This window comes from Aspergillus niger (assembly GCF_000002855.4).
Source record: "Aspergillus niger supercontig An07".
Lineage (NCBI taxonomy): Eukaryota > Fungi > Ascomycota > Eurotiomycetes > Eurotiales > Aspergillaceae > Aspergillus > Aspergillus niger.
Window position 1 is genome coordinate 847,396 of NT_166523.1, and position 19,352 is coordinate 866,747.

The following is a 19,352-nucleotide window of genomic DNA, read 5'->3' on the forward strand; positions in this document are numbered from 1 at the left end:
ACAAGCGGTGCCTGGGCAGTGCCTGAATGGCCAGTCACGGCCTGCGATTGGCGGGTTGTTGGACCAGCCACCAGCGCGCCGGGGCTTTTCCATTTCCAAGATTCCCTCCTTTTTCTTGCTGCCGGGAAATCCACCGTCGAACGACTCCAGCGAGTCCAGCGTCACTGAGTCGAGTCCGTCCTTTCCCTGAGCGGGTCGCCCATCTGTCCACTCCCCACGTTCCGGCCGTCTCCGAGTCTATCCTCACCTCTTTCAAGGGGAATTTCGAGCTTCCTCAGGAATCCACATTCGCACGTCTTGCGCTTCCGCTGGCCCACTCCAACGATGCAGTGAAGGTCTCGCTTGCAGGGCCGTTACACAGACGACCCCGCCTGGTCGCGTGTGCATTCCAGTATCATCTTTTTTTTTGTTGACTCGATCGGTGGAACTTACGCGCGACATCGTGATTGCTCGAGACACGAAGTGCAAGGAAGAGTCGAGAAGACGGAAGAACCCAGCTGAGTGACTGGAAATGCGGGGGTCCCGGGCGTGGTATGGAAGTACCACTTGGGGACTTAACAGCAGTAAATTATTCTACTTTGTACTAACCTTCTCCATCGTCTTTACTAGAATGAACTATCGCTAGAGCCTCCGGGCCAATCAGAGTACGGGAGCAAGCCTTGACATCATCGCCAAATTCCTTGATTGACTGAGAAAACTAAATTATCACACACCACGTAGCAGCCCTATCTACCTATTTTTGGTGCTGGGGCTTATAAAACTCTAAGTCCTCTAGCCTCTGCCTTCGGATTTTCCTTCCAGTGGGCCATCAGATCTCCATGAGATTTTCTTCCGACAAGAGAACCGTGGTGTCGCGTTCCTGAGGACTCGCCTCGGGGAGAAGATCTTCATCCTCCTCTATTCCTGGTGTGGGCCGCGCTGCCGCGGCGGTCTCGGTAGCCTTCTTCAGCAAAAGCGCGTCGTGCTCCTTCGCACCTCCACTTGCAAACGCTTGATAATGTCTGACCGCTTCAGGATAGGGACTCGGTCCCTCCAGCGGGGCAGTGGAGCCCTGGCACTCATTGTGAAGACGTAAATCATCAAGTCGTGAAGCCATCTCGCAAGTGCACCTGCAGACATGGCTTATTGCACAGGGTTCGCTGCAGACGTGCTTGCAAGCCATGCGTTTGTTGCAAATTTCATTGCACTCGACCTGGTCATGAGAAAAGCTGTGTGGTTGCGACTATATTAGCTTCACAAGTCTCCCTTAGACTAAACTTATTGCACCTACCTGTGGCATTTGATGGGGCAGGGATGGCCGCAATCCAACACGCCATCACAAGGGGAATCACATCCGCCATTTATCTTGTTCCAGTCGGAAAGACCTGAGTTTCAGGTGTCAGCAAAACATCCAAACTGACACTACAAGCTCAACGAAGGAAATCCCAAACCTTGTATAAAAGTCGTCCGCTTGTGTTCTACACATGTGACAGGCAGCTGTGCTCCCAGATGCCGTGGTGGTTTGTTGTTAGCCATCAATGTCAGTACGTCCCGCCAGAGCCGGTTCTGTTTTACCAACAAATTTGCGTTGCCGAACATATAGAACCCGCGTCTGGCACGCGACAGTGCAACACAGACCCTGTTCGCAATCGACAAGAATCCAATGTCGTTTTCGCCACTCCGAACGAGTGAAAGAATCACGATTTCGTTTTCTTCTCCCTGATATGAGTCCACCGTTACCACCTTCACGTACTGGCCTTGAAGGTACGGATGGTGTCTCAAAACGGTCAGAAGCTTTTTTCTCTGGCCATTGTAGAAGGTCAGAATTGTTATATCTTTCACCGTGTTGCCATTCTGCACCAGGTAGACGACGAACTCGGCGATCATCTGGGCCTCCATCTCGTTGTATTTGGACGCAAGGTTATCTCTGCTCTCTGGCCAAAGATGAGTGAAAAAGTAGGAGCGAATGGTTCCCATCCCTTTCACTCCAGGACGCTTGCGTACTGACTCATGGTCATAAAGTTCGCCATAGATAGGCTCCAAGAGCTGCCGGATCTCTGGCGCCATTCTTCTCTGCCTGTTTAACATGACGTATTCCATTCCGTTCTTGACTAGCCGCTCAAACATGGAGACCCCAAGATTGTAGGGCTCGCCCCCGAGCTCTTGAACAGTACAGTGCCCTCTGAGCTGCTGGTGGTCACCCACGAGTATCATGTGCTGGAGGGAGTCAAAGCACGCAGCAACAATCGGTGCCTCGATAGCCTCAGCGGCTTCTTCGATCAAGACAACCTTCGGTCTGAGGCTAGAGATCAGTCCCCGATATTTACTCAGACCCGTGGCTGTCATTCCGATCACTTTTGCTGTCCGAAGAACGTGGTGATCTCGTTCCCATTTGCCAATGTGGAGATTCTCACAGTTCTTCGAATAGAGTGAGACTTGTGGGAGAAGAGTCTCCCTCATCTTTGTTTTAAGCTGTTTTCGGAGGACATCATACACTGCCCCCCGAGCCTCTTCTCTCACCTTCCACAGGTCTTTCTGCTTCAGATTCTCAATTGCGGAAACCTCGGAGCACGCGAGTTTGCATCCACAAAGGCCATCCCGAAGATTGATGAATTGTCCTTTGAGGATCTCGTAATCATCCTCTTCAATGCCCTGCTCGGCCTCCAACTCCTTTAATTGTTCGTACTCGAGATCTACCTCATCCTCCTCGAATCCAAAACTCTCTCTTTCATACTTCACTTCGAATGGCACCAACTTGTCACCTAGCCAGACTACCAACGGGTCGGTATCTTCACTATCAGTGGGACGAGTCCAGCCTTCAGCACCTTTCTTTAAATTGTCGAGCTGCGTCTCCGTCAAGAGGCCATACTCAACAAATAGAGAAGCAGGAAGGGGCTCGTGGGCATTTTCGGCGTTGAATGGCTGCAGAATCCTGGCAATGGCTTGGGTCAAGAATTTTTGCTCCTTTCTGGCCCCTCCTAGAACGCTTCCATGTACCGTGACGGCGGGTTCATTCTGTCTGACACAGTAGAGAGTCCGTCGTTTTATTTCGGGGTCGTTGCTCCGAGAACCGAGCCGGATATAGCTTGTTTCGAAGGTGGCGACGAGCCTTAGAAGTTGATCCAACGCATGGTTCGTTTGGGAGGCTAGGATTATAGGAGAATCCCCATACTTCATGTTTAAAAGTAATACTTTTAGTGCAACAACAGAAACATATGTCTTTCCTGTGCCAGGAGGGCCTTGGATGAGCGAGAGCCTCTTCGTAAGCATTTCCTGTAAGGCTTGCCATTGTGTACAGTCCATGGCCTGGCTTGGTTCTCGAGGCCAGTTTGTGAGGATGTCAACTTTATCTCCCTCGGCAGCCTCGGTTACCGACTGTATGTCATAGATAGGATTCTTCTCCACGTATTCTGGAGCTCCAACATGTGCGTCAAGCAGGCAAATGTGTTCAGAAAGAGGAAATCTATATTATTGTCAGTTAGAATGTGACTCAAACAGAATACTTTGTGCATATGCCACCTAATGGCCTACTCACCTTTCTTGTTTCAACTTCTGAAGTGCTGCCATAGTGTGCCTCACAGATTCGTAGTAGCCATCCTTGGCTTCTACCATGATCCATTCCTTCTGAGGGTCGAACTCAAAATCTTCAGGTCTAGCAAGGAAGATATCAATCTCTGAAGGATACTTTTGGACGCCTTCTAGTGGTCTGGCAGCAACAATAGCAACAACGCACTTCTGCTGAAACACGTCATCTGCTGGACTAAGAGCAATGATGGAGCCGCTGACTAGACGCTTGGTATATTCCCATACGATGTTCTTCTCGGCTCGGCTAGTGGAGAAACGGATTTTGATTCCTAGACCTCTTTGCGCGAATGTGATACCGATGAAGTAGACCTAGAGCAATAATTTAGATTGTTAGTCAATCCTAGAAGATTGGCGTGTCAGATAATCTACCTTATCATATATGGACACAAGCTTGGAGTCAGTCATCTGGGGGTCATCTCTGACGTATGCAACAGCATCTCTCAGAGGAGCAACTGCGTCTTCTCGAAGGAGCTCATAGTGGGCTTTAAGGTACTCATCACTCGACTTCCAAGGACCTTCAGTTTTGTTCGGTGTCAACTCAATATAATCATCTTCTCCGGTACCAGAATTGCCTAAGATCTCATCTGCCGATGGGATTTCTGGCCTCTTTAGCCATTCCTCAGCATAGCCCGTAGATGGCTGGGCAAGATACTCTCTGATGTCCTTATTGACAATCATGTGAGCGTTCACATCTTTGTTTGATAGCTTGGGGGTTGTTCGTGTAGTCCCGGGCCGGTGGTCTTCCTCTGAGTCCATATTGAGAGGAATCTACAAGTTCAGAAAAGATTCAATAAGCAGGTTTGTGCAAGTGGCTATATTAGAAGCCTCGGTATGCCAGATGGAGCAAAAGTAATCGGCTAGGAGGTAACAAATCAGATAATTGCTTTGTATGAAAAGAAGGACTGGTGGAGAGAGTCCGAAGAGATGAGGAAGGAGGGGGGAAGTAAGAAGTAGGAAGGGTCTTGCCGGGTACTTATGATCAACGCCCCCAGTTTCTACAGTGTATGCAGTGCATACAGTGTCTATAGTATTTGTAGGTAATATACCAATCTGCGCTCTATTCACTTGAATAACACTGGGCAGATTCCATACCTCATATGCACTTCAATCACTTCTTCCTTCACCGTTTGTATGTGCTCGGCTGCCACTTCCTTCGCTTCTCTTTTGGTTATGCCTCAAACTATAGTTGGGAGTAAAGTGAGATTGACAGGTGTACCTAGTGATTGCAAAGTTGACGTGTGGCTATGGTGTAACATCAGCCATCTGGCTTTAGGTTGAGAAAGCGCGGGTACTCCTCTGTTTGCAGGCCAGATCACGTTGTTCATTCAGTCACAGTAACGCGGGAAAGCAAAATTCAAGCAGGAAGCCATGTCTCCTTTAGTTTTATCATCCAACTCCTTGGCTTCCACTGAGCGCGAACGGGGGAGGCATTATATGTGATCTGTCGTATGAGGCCTACGCCTACTAGGCTAGACGAACCTTGAAAGCTCTGGATGCCTGCCATTAGTGTCACTATGAGGAGTTTCCCGCTATACGTCGGATTAGAGTCGTTTTCTATCGGCATCTAGACTCTGAATGATACTACCTTTCAAAACGATGCCCAACTGAAAGCTAGTACTAATATGATACCGCTATGTTTTCTGACGCACAAATTTCCAAGATAGCTATGGTCTGTGCTCACACACCAGTTGCACGAGCAAATCAAGAGAGACAGTCCTCCAGCAATTGCATCACCTTGTGTCTTGGGCCATTTCTAAGATCACCAGTATTTAAAGCTCGAGCTCAATAAATGCACCCATATGCGCTAACCGGATAGAGACCCTTATTGCCTGAGGCATCTATTAACCGCGAAACGTGACCGAACCGGGGAAGGCCATAGCGGGCAGCAAAGGATCAACTTACCCCAGAATCCAGCGATAGCTACATGTCGTTCTTTGTATTGTTCGGCGGACTTCCCTGTTCAGTGAAGGCATCCTTACGTGCGCGCGCTTATTATTAGTGCAATAAGGTGTGCGAAAATAAGCTATGTACCCTCAGTCTGCGGGGTTGCTTTGCGTTCATTGAAATTGTTGCGCCTTGCCTGTGAAAGGACCCCGATCTTCACCACGCGGTCACTGGGGAGTCGACACACGCATCTCTATTCCCTGCATCATCCACTCACATATCCAATTGGCGAGAAGCCTAGTCTTCTTACTGAACCATGGCTTCGATTGAAGATGACGACGATCGCGACCTTGCAGGTAAGCTTCGTGACTTCCTCCGGTTCATCTGGGCAACACTGATAAGTTTTCCCATTTTTTAGGCTCTCAAGACGGAAGCTCGGACAATGAAATGGAGGATACACTTCGGGATGCAGACGATGGGGGTAACGACAACGAACCTGATCCCGACGCGGACGCCGACCAAGATGCGGAAAGCCAGTCCAATGCCAGTCATGCATCGGAAAGCGCTGGGGTAGCGACGCAACCGAACCCTGATGTCGAAATGTCTAATACAACTGCTGCGAATTCCTTTTCTGATCCGAGAGCTGCTTTCCATCCGAGCGTGCGGGAGAAATGCCTGACGGCGCCTACGTTCGATATAGTCCCAACTACGGCCGCCCCTCACAGTACTTCGATCAATGCGGTAACTGCGACCGCTGACATGAGATGGGTTTTCAGCGGCGGCTCCGATGGATACGTTCGGAAGTTCAATTGGGTGGATTCTGTCAACAGCAAGCTGATGCTCACTGTGGCGCAAAGACACCCTTTCGTCGACAGTGTCATCAAGGCGGGTGTGCTAATGACATACTGGGAAAACATGGATGGGAACACAATATCGCCAGTATACTCTTTGGCTAGCCACAGTGAGGGTCTATGGTTGTTGTCCGGCTTGGAATCCGGTAGCATCCGTCTGCAATCAGTCCGTCACGATGAAGGAAAAGAGATCGCTCTTCTGCAGCAGCATACATCCGCAGTCTCTGTACTGAGCTTGACTTCAGATGAAAAGTCCCTACTGTCCGGCAGCTGGGACAAGCGAGTTTTTGACTGGGACCTTAACACAGGGCAGACGCGACGCGCATTTGGGTCTAGTGCCGGGCAAATATCTGCGGTCGAGATACGACCAGAATCCAGTCTGCCAGTTCCCAGGGATACAACCGAGATCCAGCAAACAAATGGAACATACTCGTCCAATTACCAGGCTCCTGAGAATGGCAGCTTTAACTTCATGGATACGTCGAACGACGGTGAAAACGGCGCTGGTTCAAACCCGCAGGCGGGCTCTCCGGCCGATTCACTCTTCGGCGGGGCCGACTCGCTATTCGGCGACGAGAACGGGAATGGAGGCGACGAGGCCGGCGCATCTGGAAATGCTTTCGGCATTGATGAGGATGATGAGTTTGGTAAAGCTCTAACTAATGGAGTGTTGCCAGATGCCGATGCCCCTGGAGAACCGGAACCGAGTCAGAACGGCGTTGCAGAGGCTCCTGCTGCTCCGGCTCCGGCTCCGGCTGCGGCTGGTACTGAAGCCGCAACTGTTAATGATATTGCCGCCACTCACCCCCCGGCGGAGATGCCTAATGGCTCTTCTCAGCCGATGATCAATGGACTACCACATGCCGAAGAGCTGGAGCCGCCTAGCCATACTCAAGAGAGTGCTCTTCCTGCGTCAGCAGAAACAACCTCTAACACCGATAACCTATTCTTGGCTGCATCCATTGATGGTACTATTCGAGTGTGGGATAGAAGAGAGCCAGACGCCGTTGCTCGCATCACTTCTCAAAACTGCCCACCTTGGTGCATGAATGCCTGCTGGTCTCCAGACGGCAACTATATTTATGCAGGCCGCCGTAATGGCACTGTCGAGGAGTACAGTCTCCATAAGGGCCTCAGGAGTGCAGAACGGACCTTCAAGTTCCCTCAGGGCAGTGGTCCGGTCACGGCACTCAAGGCGATGCCTAACGGCAGACACATTGTTTGGTATGTACTTTCGTCGTCATTAATGCTCTACTTCCAGTGACATATTGGGCTGACCGTCACTTTGCAGCGCATCGCATGACATTCTGAGATTGTACGACCTCAAACATGAGCAAGTGACTCGCCACTCGACGGTGCCTTTCTTGATTATCCCGGGACATCGTACCGGAACTGTTTCCCAGCTATACATTGACCAGGCGTGTCGCTTCATGGTCTCAACAAGTGGCAACAGAGGCTGGGAAGGTAATACCACCGAGGTCTTGCTAGGCTATGAGATTGGGGTTCCTGGATAAGCGGTCTGCCTGCTGCCTTGTAAAAGGGTAAGTGTGTCGTATCATCTGTGGCCTTGAAGATATGTGAACACTAATGGTTATATTTGGGCATCAGTGACACCCTTTGGGTATACAGTAGAATTGGAGTTCTTTCTTGGACATAAGTTTGAGATGGAAACGATGACCCAGACATCGCCTCTGCCACGAAACATGCATGGATGACTAATGTGAATGACATGAATGCAGTCCCCTGATACTAGACAACCTGATTTCGATATACGATAGTATCTTGGCATAATACATGATTCATATACACATGACTGCATAAAGTATCGCCACGTGCCTCAGAGGACACACATAAATATGGACACGAAAACCACCAATATTCCCGATATATATACCTCAACTCCCATGGGAACCTGGAATGCCAGTGACTCGCTTTCTTTTGAGCCATCAATACAATCGCCTAAAATGAAACCCGCAAACGCCATAGAAGCCAGCCAATATGCAAAAGCAAAGAAACAAGAAATTCACAAATCATAGTCATCGTGCACTGCATCATCAAGGTTGAGGCCTTCGCATACCTCATTTTGCCCAACCCGCCAAGATCCGAACAATGGGTTATGGGTCCATTTAACATGACCTTCATCATCCTGCTCAAAATATACATAGCCTGGTTGCTCATCAGAGTTGAAACCATCTTCGTTGGGCGACATTATGCCCTCAGGTCCCGTGACCAGATGACTAAATCCGGGAACATCTGTGCTTGGAACATGGCCACGAGCTTCGATATGGCCGTTTTCCACACTGTTCACCGTAATCAGGTATACAGGAGGCAGGGCTGAGTCTCTCTCTGCTCTCAGGGGCATAGGGAGCCAGGCTTCATTGTTGAAAGATTCGGGTCTGTTCTTGTCATGTCGCAATGGCAGCGGTCTGGAGAGAAGCATAGCATCCAACTTGGCGGTGTCGAGCAGCAAACCAGGCGTTTGCACATAGAGGACACTGTCATATTGCATAAACTGAATCTGTCCCAGCCGCAGCAGCTTTGTATCGGTAGGCTTGTAGCCTTCAGAAGTGGCTAGCGTCATATCAATGGGCAGAAGCCATATGCCGTACTCAAGACTTGCCGTTCTCAGCAGAGAGAGGGCCGTGGCGACCGGTTCGGTAAGCTCCTTAGTGGGCATCAGGTCCCACTCACGCGGATACATGAACAGCCTGTCCTGGACTGCAGTACCATTGGTCGCTAGGTGCTTAAAGAAGAGGATGGCGGAGCAGATGTTAGACGGATCGGGAGTGGAGAGAAGCTGGAGGTATGCAAAGTTGCCTGTCGTTGCTTGTGTGGAACCAGCATCATCATCCCTCTTGTGCTGCTTATCGGCGACTCTATCGGAGAGGAACTCTTGCTCGGCCCCTTGGTATGTTCCCACCGGAACCGCCGCCGGGGGTGGAGGAGGCGGTCGGATGGCATGCTGAATACTTCGGACGGACTGCTGTTGCAGGACATACCCCGAAAGGAAGAGCAAAAAAGTAAAGGTACAAATGACTGCAGTGGATATGATGACCGAGACCGTCGACGAAGTAAGAAGCACCATGACTGTCTGACCCCCCGAATTAATCGCTTAGTGCGTGTCTGTGTATACCCGTCGTACGTAGCCTGTGGAGACTGGATGGTAGGCAGCACTGTTTTGATATGCACTAGTAACTGCTTCGAAGTGCCCGGACTATACAGCCAGTATACGAGTAATTTTCAATTCGAACCAGATGGGAAATCCAGCGATCATGATAGTTGATAGCAGCATGAGTTTCCAACCTGACACAGGCAGACGATGATCACAAACATTCACCGTGGCGGTGCCAAGGCCACCACCATGTCTCAGCCTGTTGATTGTCTCCCGTTGGCCGTGCGACTATCGATAAGCTGCGTCTTGGCACTTCACTGCGCAGTAAATAGTATGGAGCTTGGCCATTACCATCACCTTTCTAGATGATAACATGTGAGATTAATAACTTACTATGCGTGTGAGAGTATCCTCATTACTCAGAATAAGACATACAGCTACTCTATCTTTACCACTACCCGCCTCCACTTCAAAGCACAACTCCATATCTTACTCAACTCTCCTCAAAACTGTACCCCAATACTCTTCCCCTGTTAATGCGGAGCCCCTCCACCGCTATACAGCCGGCGGCTACCATCCAATCACACTAGGAAATCTCCTCCATGATGGACGATACAAAATTCTGCATAAGCTAGGATGGGGCGGATACTCCACTGTCTGGGCCGCTAGAGATGAACAGTACTTGTCAGTTTCTATGATTTGACTAGTTACTGATTATCTGAATAACCGCTAATAATGATACAAATGATCACAGAGAAGGGAGATATGTCGCTATTAATATCTGCGTATCGGAGAATCTTAGTGATAGAGGAGATCGACAGATAGACATCTTGAAGAGTCTGGCTAGTTCCCAGCATGTCGTGCACATACTCAATCACTTCGATATAGAGGGACCTAATGGGATACATTCCTGTTTGGTTCTCGAGATGCTGGGATCAAGTGTATCTGATTTGGTGGAGGAGCGGTTTGCAGATGGGAGACTTCCGGGACATATCGCCAAGTCTGCTGCCAAGCAGGCTATGATGGGACTTAATTCATTGCATCGTAGGAAGATCGCACATGGAGGTTAGTGCTAGATCTATAGTATCTGCATTATACAGTCCTAACTGACAGTGTATAGACTTCCATATCCGCAACCTGGCCTTCACTATACCCTCTATGGCCAACGTCCCAGAACATGAATTCATCGATATACTAGGAAAACCAGACATCGGAGTTGTCCGCAGAAATGACGGCAAATGTCTCGAGCCTGGTATACCCGAGTACATTGTTAGACCTGCGAGTTCACATACACGATCGTGGCCATTGTCGGATACCATCAAGATCGTCGACTTCGGTGAATCATTCTCACCGGATAATGTGCCCAAGACACTCCACACCCCAGTAGTAGTCCGGGCACCTGAAGTGATATTCAAAGATCGGCTGGATTATCGTGTGGATTTGCGGAGTCTGGGCTGCATGGTATGGAGTTTTCCTCCCACTAATGATCATCCTTGTTGTGACTGATGGGTATGGTAGTTATTCGAGTTATTTGTGGGCCAACCCCCCTTTGATAACTTCTTGATTACTCCCAAGATCCTTGTTGAGCAAATGCAGGAGATAACGAATGAAGCATTGCCGGAGAGGTGGGTACCTTTATGGGAGTCAATGCCTGGCGACGATGCCACTGCGGATAATGGGCCTAAACTGCAGGAGTGGCTAGAAGAGACGTACTTTGATGGTGAGCGAAAAGAGGAATTGACGAGAGATGATATCGTGGAACTGGGGAGGATTATTCGGGAGTTGTTACGCTTTGAGCCAGCTGCTCGTGCTTCGGTGAAAGAGATCTTGAATGATCCCTGGTTTAGAGAGTAACGAAGGTCTATAGCATGCTTCTGCCATGAACATTTGAGTACCTAAAATCGATGAAACTCATATCTGTCTATCAAATTCCATCCGTGATAATATGGCGATAGTAGTTTAAACCGAAAGAATAGTATACAGCCAACACTACACCGCCCTCGCCCACCACCCACCACATCCAAGGCGGTACCACCATCCAACCGGCAGAAAAACAATCCCATCACCATCTCCACCGCAGATAGACAAGCTAGTGAGCTCCCTCAGCTTCCCCAAACCAATCCTAATTATCCCAACCCTTGACCTTCCTAACCACCCTCCCCCCTTTTATCCGACACAAAAGACAAAAAAACAAAACAATGACCTCCCACCGCGCCGACGCCAGCACCTTCCTCGACAACCGAGGCTACAGCGGCCCCCTAGTCCGCGGCGTGAACCCAGCGACTCTGTTCGAAAAAGCCGTTCGCGACCGCATCACCGACTCCTACTACTGGAAAGAGCAATGTTTCGGTCTCAACGCCGCGACGCTCTGCGATCGCGCCGTGGAATTGACCTCCATCGGGGGTGTCTACGGCGTATCCGAAAAGCCATCCCCATTCCTATGTCTCGCATTCAAGCTCCTCCAACTCAACCCAGAGCGGGATATTATCCTCGAGTATTTGAATTTCAGCGATCCTGCCAACGATGAAGATTCCACGGGACACGAAGAAAGAGAACACGATGATGGTGTTGTGAAAGCACGCGGCGATTTCAAATACCTTCGCGCACTAGCGGCATTTTACGTGCGGTTGACGTTCGAGCCCGTGGAGGTGTACAAGACGCTGGAACCGCTGTTGTTGGATTATCGGAAGTTGAAGAGGCGGGTGCGGGATTCGTTTACGTTGACGTATATGGATCAGTTTGTGGATGAGTTGTTGACGAAGGAGAGAGTTTGTGGTACGAGTTTGTGGAAGTTGCCTGCTAGGCAGGTTTTGGAGGATTTGGATCTGTTGGAGGTCAGGATTAGTCCGTTGCAGGATGAGTTGGAGGAGATGGAGAGAAGTGACCGGGAGGAGGAGGATGATGATGAGAAGGATGATGCGGATGAGGGGAGTGAGGAGGGGGAAAGGCAGGGTGATGATTGAGGTATCGGCTTGGTGTGTGGTGATTTTTGACCTCTTTTCTGAGCCTGGGAATTGCGGTGCGGCTGAGCTGGTTTATTGGCCTGAGGACGCAAGCAGAATGCTGCGCAAAAGCCTGGATCCCTGAGGCTGTCGGTTAGACGGTGCGGGATTGATGACTATCAGATCCATGTGGTGGTCCACAGGTTGTGCTGTCTAGCACCTACTCTCGCTGCTGATTTGCAGCCATTCGGGACCGCTCCAGCGATATCTACGTTCGGTGAAACGATACGTAAAGTGACAGGCTACTGCTGCAGCTACGGATGTACGCACCTGGTCAGTACTCGGTCCTCGTGGGATCTATTGAGTAGATTGCTCAATTTCAGAATGCGCTAAGATAGCCTCCATTAAAACACAGTCTTAGCCTCCATTGAAGCACAACGCATGGCATAGTCGGCGATAGAAGGAATGAAACAGCCTCCCATATGTGCAAAACTCCTCCACCCAACTGATCTACATTCATAAAGGATTAGAATCCCTGCTGGCGATGCCATTTCTCCTGCCATCCCTTGTACCATGGACTGTCATCCAAGGTTGACACCTGCCAATTCTTGGGGACATGTCCCTTGTCTTCCTGTTCCTTGGCCCACTCTTCAAGCTTTGGGATTACAACGTGCTCCACATGCCAGGTGCCTTTGTAATCCATCAGATTCTTTTTACCTTCCTTCAGAATCTTGAGCGTCAATGCAGGCACACCTGGCTCATCTCGGAATTCTGACACCGGGGTGAAAAGGGCCTTGAAATTGAAAACAATGGCGGCGGAAAGAGGAAGACGACGAAGAGTCTGCCAGTCGACTCGGAGATGACAATTGTCCAGCTGAAGGTTCGGGTCCTGGGAAAGGCGTAGTTCCTCGTGAGGGTCCCCTTTGGGCATGTACAGAGGCTGGCCGACCTCGAGTCCCCAGGATCCTCTCTGGATGGGCTTGTCGGCAGGCATCTTAGTGAAGAATCTAGGCAGTTCATAAGATTATCCATCCTGTTTAATTCTACGATTGAACCAACTTACCGATCCATGGAGAATTGCATCTTCTCTTTGTAGTCGGGAATATCCTCGTGGATCTGATGCAGCTGAAGGCCAATCTTGGTCCCAACATTCCATCCCAAAGACGAACAGATGACGCCTGCGCGTAGGAAGTAGAAACCTGTCTTCTCATCGCGCATCATAATCCCAAAGTCCTCCGGCACATTATCGATAAGAACCTCGAGGGGATGCTTGGACCGGATATCCTCTGTCGTGCCTAGGATGCGATTGTGCAGAATCTGATAGTTCTCGATGAAAAAGCACTGCGGATAGCGAGCACAGATAAACTGCAATACCATTTCCATGAGCTCCTTGCAGGCCAGTTCTGAGCCAGGAAGATAACCAAGTACGGAGCTGCCGTGTTTTGCGTACAACTCCTTGCGCTGTGTTATTCGTTCTCTGTATGTGTTCTCGAGTTCGATCCACCAATCGGTCTCCAGCTTCGTAAGGGCTAATAAGTTGCAGGAGGTTAGCTCGCGCTTCTTGAAGAGATCAAGTACAATATGGGGGTTAACGTACACATTGTCTGATGGTAGGACCACCGGAATGGGCGATAAGGTCGTGGCAACGCCTTGTCAATGTCGAACTCGTAGTAAGGCTCCGGCAAGGGCACACCACTGAGCTCAGCATAGTCAGGGAAATCACCCAGTGCCTTGACCTCCGCCACAGAGAATCCTGTTGGAGTATATCTCTTGTCCGTGCATGTCTCATAGTTCGCAGTCATGGGCAGTGGGTACTTTGCAATTTCTTCCTCGTTGACATTTTCACATGAAATCGCAATTTTTGACGAATCCAGGAGATGACGACGTTGCGGTGGAAAGACGTTCACGTAGGTTCCAGAAGGCGGTCCAGTTGATGGCTTCTCATCGGTTGCTGCTGCCCATGGCTGCCATCCACGTTTTGAGAACCTGTTGTTGCGAACGCGACCCAAGAAACCGCTACCCTGCAATCTTCCGGTGACGAGGAGGAACCCAGCGAGTGAGAGCATGGCAAGGCCGACCAGCCATAGGTGACCCTGGTTGCTCAGCACGTCCATATTGGATATCTGTTGTCCCACAACGCCCGAAAAGACAATGAGACAAGAAGGGACTGTAGCCACAGGGTTGTAGCGGATCGGGATTTCCGAAAAAGACGCCAGAGGGAAACAGGAGCAATTATACCGCACCTGACAAAGTGGAGGCGTTACGTGAATGGCAGTCTGATGCGGTCGCCATAACGTTGGCACACAGCCATACTAGGAAAGCTCAGTCTGCGACAGAATTCTGGGGAAATCCCAGCCGATAAATCGGATAACCTGCTGCATAAAGGTGGCATCCCTCGACAGATTTTACTCTGTTTGGTGCGGCAATGCAGATAAATAACAAAGATAAGGACAATATCAGTCAGATACGACGCAGAAGCTTTGATAACCGACATGCTTTTCCCCGTGGCCAGCGGTCAACGACACGATAACAGGCTCAGGCGCAGACTCATGACGGATCGGCGCAACCTTCTAGCTGAGAGACGCGGCTGATTCGCCAGCTCAAACTGCTCTTCCATTGGGACGATGCGCCGAGGGTTTTAAAGACGTGCCTATAGCAATGTCATGTCCCACCATCTTCCAATCGGTGCGTACTCGAGATAACGTTGGGACACAACGAGACCGATCCAGAACACTACAAGGGATGAGTACATCCGCTGCAATGTAACCAGCAACGGTTGGTTCGCCAGCTTCAATCATATGTATCACCCATATCGCTGCGCCCTGTGGTAATCCTTAGGTATACAGAAAACCGCCGGAAGCGAGTTCCCTGCACCAGGTGAGGGGGTTTGAGGTTGGGGGGCTTGCGACAGGAAAGAAATAGGCCCACGACATCATCATGATCGCCCTAAGCAGGCAGGAGACGCAGCAAACCGAGGAATAGCAAGATGCTGGATTCAGCTGACGGAAGAGGGAAAGAAGCGGCGTTGAGAGGAGAGAGTTGGATTGCCTGGAATGGCAAAACTATCCCGCAGCGGGGTAGTCAGGTGCCGCCAGGTTGTTCCCATACTTCCTGCTTGCATATTACATCACTTCACCACCGTGCAATGGATGGGATTCGTCGCGGCAACGCACCGGATTTGACCTGTCTCTGCACAGATCCGAGAACTGATCAGCCATGCCGAGATCCTAGCGAGTGACTCGACCGTTATTGGGGCTCCCCAAGCCCCGGGATTGATATCTCGGGCTAGTATCTCCAGAATCGTTTCTACCCTGCCACAAGAAATCTACAAAGACGTTGCTCAACATAAGATACCTCTAGTTAAGCCTGTTTGGGAAGCTTGGCGATTATATCCCCAAAAAAAAAGGGCATAGCCTGGCAGTGTCGTGCAGATATTGACCCATACTTGTCCGACCCTGCTCAAACACTCAAGAGGTATCTAATCATTTTCATATAAAGTCCGAAAGCGACTATCTGTGGCAGGCATTACACGCAAGCTCCGTCTCCCCAGACGAGTATATATCCAAAAGAAACAAAAGGATCATCAGAAGATCACACCCAAAGCGTATCAGATCTCTCGTGAAACCAGGCAAAGTTAATCACAGTTCCTCTTCATTCAGAATCGATCCCAAACAGACCATTGGCAATGCGCACGTCCAAACTTCCATGAACACAAGTTCTTCTAGGCACGCACAAATTACCGGGGCAATGAATGGGACACGAAACAAGGCCCCTCCCTGTCTACGCATACAACCAACACAAGAACCGGAAACCAGCTAGCTCCACGCAAGCTCATGAACTCGAAACAACTAGGTGGCAAAACTTCATTGGCAATGCAGGTACCCGGACAGCATGAGTAGATAGCTCCAGGCCGTGGGTCCATACATACAGATAAACTAAGGGTAGGTAGGCGTTTCGTGGAAGTGGCAAAAACCTACATGTGGGTTCGGCAGACGTGATTGGTATTGGAATGATCTCGAACTGGGCGCGGGAGCGGGTAATCCGTGCGTCGGAAGGTTTAGCTGTCACTTTATGTTCTGGGCCCGGCGCGACTTGGAAAGAACCGGAGAGAAACCGGTTTGTTCGAGGTTCGATTGTTGGGTTGCGCTGGGGTTTGGGTCTGGGGCCCGCTACGATGGGGATTGAGGGACCAGGGATAGATAGAAGATGGTACTTTGGTAGTGGTATGGGGCGGATGGGAGGGGATGTGTATATGGAAACAGATCGATGCCTTTGTATTCCGTCCGGTATTAATTCCACTGCAATACCTCACTAATGTAGATGCACTGCATCGTTCGCTATCAGAACAACTTCGCTCCATCATCGTGGTAAGATTACAGGTTGAACCCAGTGATAGCGACATATCTCACACCGACCAATCTTTCAATGCATTCATGCGAATTTCAAATGACGCTCCATGTAACCCTGACACTTGTAGTAATAAAAACACAGACAATGAATATGGAAATGGAAATGGAACAGAAAAACAGGGGCTAGATGACAAAAGAGGTTCGAAGTAGGAAAACAAGAGCGAGGGGAAGGATTCTGGTTAATCCATTAGAGTATGTACTTCAGCTTGTAGCACAGGTCCCTGTGCTTCGATATACACGGAGGTCGACAATCAGGGAAAAGAATCGATGGAATCTGAGAAGAGCCACGCCTGATGACGTGGTTTTGCGTAGTAAGTTTTGTTGTAGCCGCCAGGCGGCTGTGTTTTTCCACCTCCGAAAGGCGAATGAATGGGGGTCCGTTGTTTAAATGCTTTTTAGCTTCCCCGCCCCTCTACCAAACGCACCACCGTGAGGGATGCATGACGCGTAGACATCGTGATGATCGAAACACCGGAGGTGGGGGTTTATGTCGGAGGGGTGGGGCTGTCGAGTCCATCGTCTCTCCTGTAGTCGAATGAAAAGGAAGTCAAGGATTATGTGACAAATGGGTATCATAACACCGCTGTTTTCGCCGAAACACGCAAATCGAAAGACATAGGAGATGCAAATGCAAAACGCGAGGAGATAGGGTTCTGCGACACCCAACCGTTAGTCGGGGTTCGTGAGCTGCGTCACGTGTTAGCGTTTGAATAATCGGCATCACGGAAACATGGGAACTGACCCGCAACACAGGCCGAGAATAATCTTCATTATCCTGGAGTGACACATCGCTATCTCGGCGGCCATTCGCGTAGAGAACGGTATCGGTTTTCATGCGGTTGTCCGTAAACGTCGGCAAGCGGCTGGCAGCGGACCCAGCAGACAAGGTATGACTATGATTGTCGGAAAACATGCCCTTCATAAAACTCATCTGTGAGCCTTTGCTTTGTCTTCCATCCAGCAGGATGGACTGTACACTTGGATCTGGGCTGTTCGACCGCGATTTGCGTTTCGCGAAGAACAACACGAATATCAGGGCTAGGATGGCGAGTGCACCACCAACGGAGCCTACCACGACACCAGCGATGGTACCCGAGCTCATTCCAGAGTTGTTGTCACTCTTTGCGGATGAAAGGTTGTCCGCTGCAGACGTTGAAGTTGCTTTTGTGGCAGCGGGAATTGTGACCGTTTTGACCACACCAGAGTCGGTTGTGACCGCCACAGATTCTCCCGTCGTCGTAGCGGCAGTAGTTTCAGATGATGAAGATGTCTAGAAAAGGTCAGTCCTGGTCAGTATCATAAGCATTGAGGCTTGGCAGGTCATTGCGCACTTCAGCGATCGAAGCAGCCATGGCACAGTTGATAGCAACACTGTCAACAAGCTTGTTCGCTGTGCCAGAGAAACGGTCCATGCGGGGAACGTCCAGCCATAGAAGGCTAGCATGCCTGGCGACTCGAGACATTGGCAGTGCGCAATTCACGACCACAAGACTCCGAACGAGTAGGAAAGGGCTCTACTGACCGAGGTAGAAGATGTCGATGTCGTAGAGACGGTCGCTGTTCCGGACGGCTGTTGTCCAACGATCGCAACGTAACCGTAAAGGCCCTTCGAAGTACTTCCACAGCTATCATCGGGGTAACCAGGACAATCCTGGCTACACTGCGAAACGTTCACGTTGGTCGCCTCATTGGGAACAATGTTCGAGCACCAGCAGTCGTACCCTTGAAGGATTCCAAACGCATAGTTGCTGCAGTGGTCCTCGCAAAGACCATTGGACTGGTAGGTACTTTCGTCTGCGTGAGGTTAGTGACCGTAGGATGATAACGCACGAGTATCACATACTTGCTGCCTGCGAGGAGCCTGTATTTGCCGAAGAACAATAGGTAAGAGAGGATGCGACCGACACAGGCCAAGCAAGCAAGGCAATCACACCAAGCAATGGTGGAAGAAGGAAGTCGGCCCGCATGGCGAATATTCCGACCGTACTCGTTGACTAGCTCCTGGCGTTTTCAACGATGGTGTGCGAGCGAATGGGAATTATAAGGTGGCTTCGATGCCGGATTCGATTGGTCCACGCTCCCACTTGATGGAGGTGTCTTGCAAAGATGGCCGAACTCCCCACCGACGGTTCTAAAGATATGTCGAGTGTATTAAAATGGCTGGCGAAATCCAGACCGCTGCTATAGCCCGCACGTCGAACGATTGATCCGTCAGGCCCGTGCCCAAAGCGAGTACTATAACGACAGAAGATTCGGGTAGACGTCCCGCAGGTGTGTAGGTAGACCGAAGATAGCTGATGCCGATCAGCCACGGACCTCCCAACGATAACTTCGCAAGCTCGACTCCGAATCAGTACATACCAGAGATTCAGATGGACGAATTTGGTGTCGGATCAGGAATGATGAAAAATGAGCCGGTTCAATAAAGGGGCGTATTCAACTGCGAGGGAACGCCGAACCAGACATTGGAGGGAATACGGGATCAACACAGTGCCGGGAGTATTAGAAAGTAATCGGCATCATCCCCTCCAACCAAGACTAGGGGAGGAGTGTGAATGGCGAGAACGAGGGGGTGGTGTGCGTTCAGGGC

At 50.2% G+C, this 19,352-nt stretch overlaps 9 protein-coding genes across 9 annotated transcripts; 4 read left to right on the forward strand and 5 right to left on the reverse strand.

The window, feature by feature from the left end:
* Positions 1 to 274: 274 nt before the first annotated feature.
* On the reverse strand, positions 275 to 4,320 carry An07g03990 (uncharacterized protein; the record flags this gene model as incomplete). The annotated part of the gene is made up of 8 exons (XM_059748379.1): positions 275 to 371; positions 433 to 553; positions 589 to 697; positions 845 to 1,109; positions 1,271 to 1,364; positions 1,431 to 3,442; positions 3,515 to 3,873; positions 3,934 to 4,320. The coding sequence occupies 8 exons, from the start codon at positions 4,318 to 4,320 to the stop codon at positions 275 to 277; spliced, it is 3,444 nt and encodes a 1,147-aa protein (XP_059605363.1).
* Positions 4,321 to 5,764: 1,444 nt separating this feature from the next.
* On the forward strand, positions 5,765 to 7,813 carry An07g04000 (uncharacterized protein; the record flags this gene model as incomplete). Its single annotated transcript, XM_059748380.1, has 4 exons — positions 5,765 to 5,804; positions 5,867 to 6,676; positions 6,977 to 7,523; positions 7,591 to 7,813. The coding sequence occupies 4 exons, from the start codon at positions 5,765 to 5,767 to the stop codon at positions 7,811 to 7,813; spliced, it is 1,620 nt and encodes a 539-aa protein (XP_059605364.1).
* A 509-nt stretch (positions 7,814 to 8,322) lies between these two features.
* Positions 8,323 to 9,384, reverse strand: An07g04010 (hypothetical protein; the record flags this gene model as incomplete). Its single annotated transcript, XM_001391446.3, has 1 exon — positions 8,323 to 9,384. One exon carries the CDS (start codon positions 9,382 to 9,384, stop codon positions 8,323 to 8,325), a length of 1,062 nt encoding a protein of 353 aa, XP_001391483.1.
* Positions 9,385 to 9,805: 421 nt separating this feature from the next.
* An07g04020 (uncharacterized protein) lies at positions 9,806 to 11,265 on the forward strand (the record flags this gene model as incomplete). The annotated part of the gene is made up of 4 exons (XM_059748381.1): positions 9,806 to 10,095; positions 10,166 to 10,476; positions 10,532 to 10,872; positions 10,930 to 11,265. The coding sequence occupies 4 exons, from the start codon at positions 9,806 to 9,808 to the stop codon at positions 11,263 to 11,265; spliced, it is 1,278 nt and encodes a 425-aa protein (XP_059605365.1).
* A 344-nt stretch (positions 11,266 to 11,609) lies between these two features.
* Positions 11,610 to 12,803, forward strand: An07g04030 (uncharacterized protein; the record flags this gene model as incomplete). Its single annotated transcript, XM_001391448.3, has 3 exons — positions 11,610 to 12,363; positions 12,460 to 12,675; positions 12,769 to 12,803. The coding sequence occupies 3 exons, from the start codon at positions 11,610 to 11,612 to the stop codon at positions 12,801 to 12,803; spliced, it is 1,005 nt and encodes a 334-aa protein (XP_001391485.3).
* Positions 12,804 to 12,879: 76 nt separating this feature from the next.
* An07g04040 (uncharacterized protein) lies at positions 12,880 to 14,467 on the reverse strand (the record flags this gene model as incomplete). The annotated part of the gene is made up of 3 exons (XM_001391449.3): positions 12,880 to 13,360; positions 13,417 to 13,882; positions 13,951 to 14,467. The coding sequence occupies 3 exons, from the start codon at positions 14,465 to 14,467 to the stop codon at positions 12,880 to 12,882; spliced, it is 1,464 nt and encodes a 487-aa protein (XP_001391486.1).
* Positions 14,468 to 14,665: 198 nt separating this feature from the next.
* Positions 14,666 to 15,571, reverse strand: An07g04050 (hypothetical protein; the record flags this gene model as incomplete). Its single annotated transcript, XM_059748382.1, has 5 exons — positions 14,666 to 14,725; positions 14,822 to 14,920; positions 15,026 to 15,186; positions 15,326 to 15,401; positions 15,485 to 15,571. The coding sequence occupies 5 exons, from the start codon at positions 15,569 to 15,571 to the stop codon at positions 14,666 to 14,668; spliced, it is 483 nt and encodes a 160-aa protein (XP_059605366.1).
* A 533-nt stretch (positions 15,572 to 16,104) lies between these two features.
* Positions 16,105 to 17,150, forward strand: An07g04060 (uncharacterized protein; the record flags this gene model as incomplete). The annotated part of the gene is made up of 4 exons (XM_059748383.1): positions 16,105 to 16,231; positions 16,346 to 16,639; positions 16,698 to 16,901; positions 16,954 to 17,150. The coding sequence occupies 4 exons, from the start codon at positions 16,105 to 16,107 to the stop codon at positions 17,148 to 17,150; spliced, it is 822 nt and encodes a 273-aa protein (XP_059605367.1).
* A 281-nt stretch (positions 17,151 to 17,431) lies between these two features.
* Positions 17,432 to 18,729, reverse strand: An07g04070 (uncharacterized protein; the record flags this gene model as incomplete). Its single annotated transcript, XM_001391452.3, has 4 exons — positions 17,432 to 17,449; positions 17,505 to 18,032; positions 18,285 to 18,556; positions 18,606 to 18,729. The coding sequence occupies 4 exons, from the start codon at positions 18,727 to 18,729 to the stop codon at positions 17,432 to 17,434; spliced, it is 942 nt and encodes a 313-aa protein (XP_001391489.1).
* Positions 18,730 to 19,352: the final 623 nt, after the last annotated feature.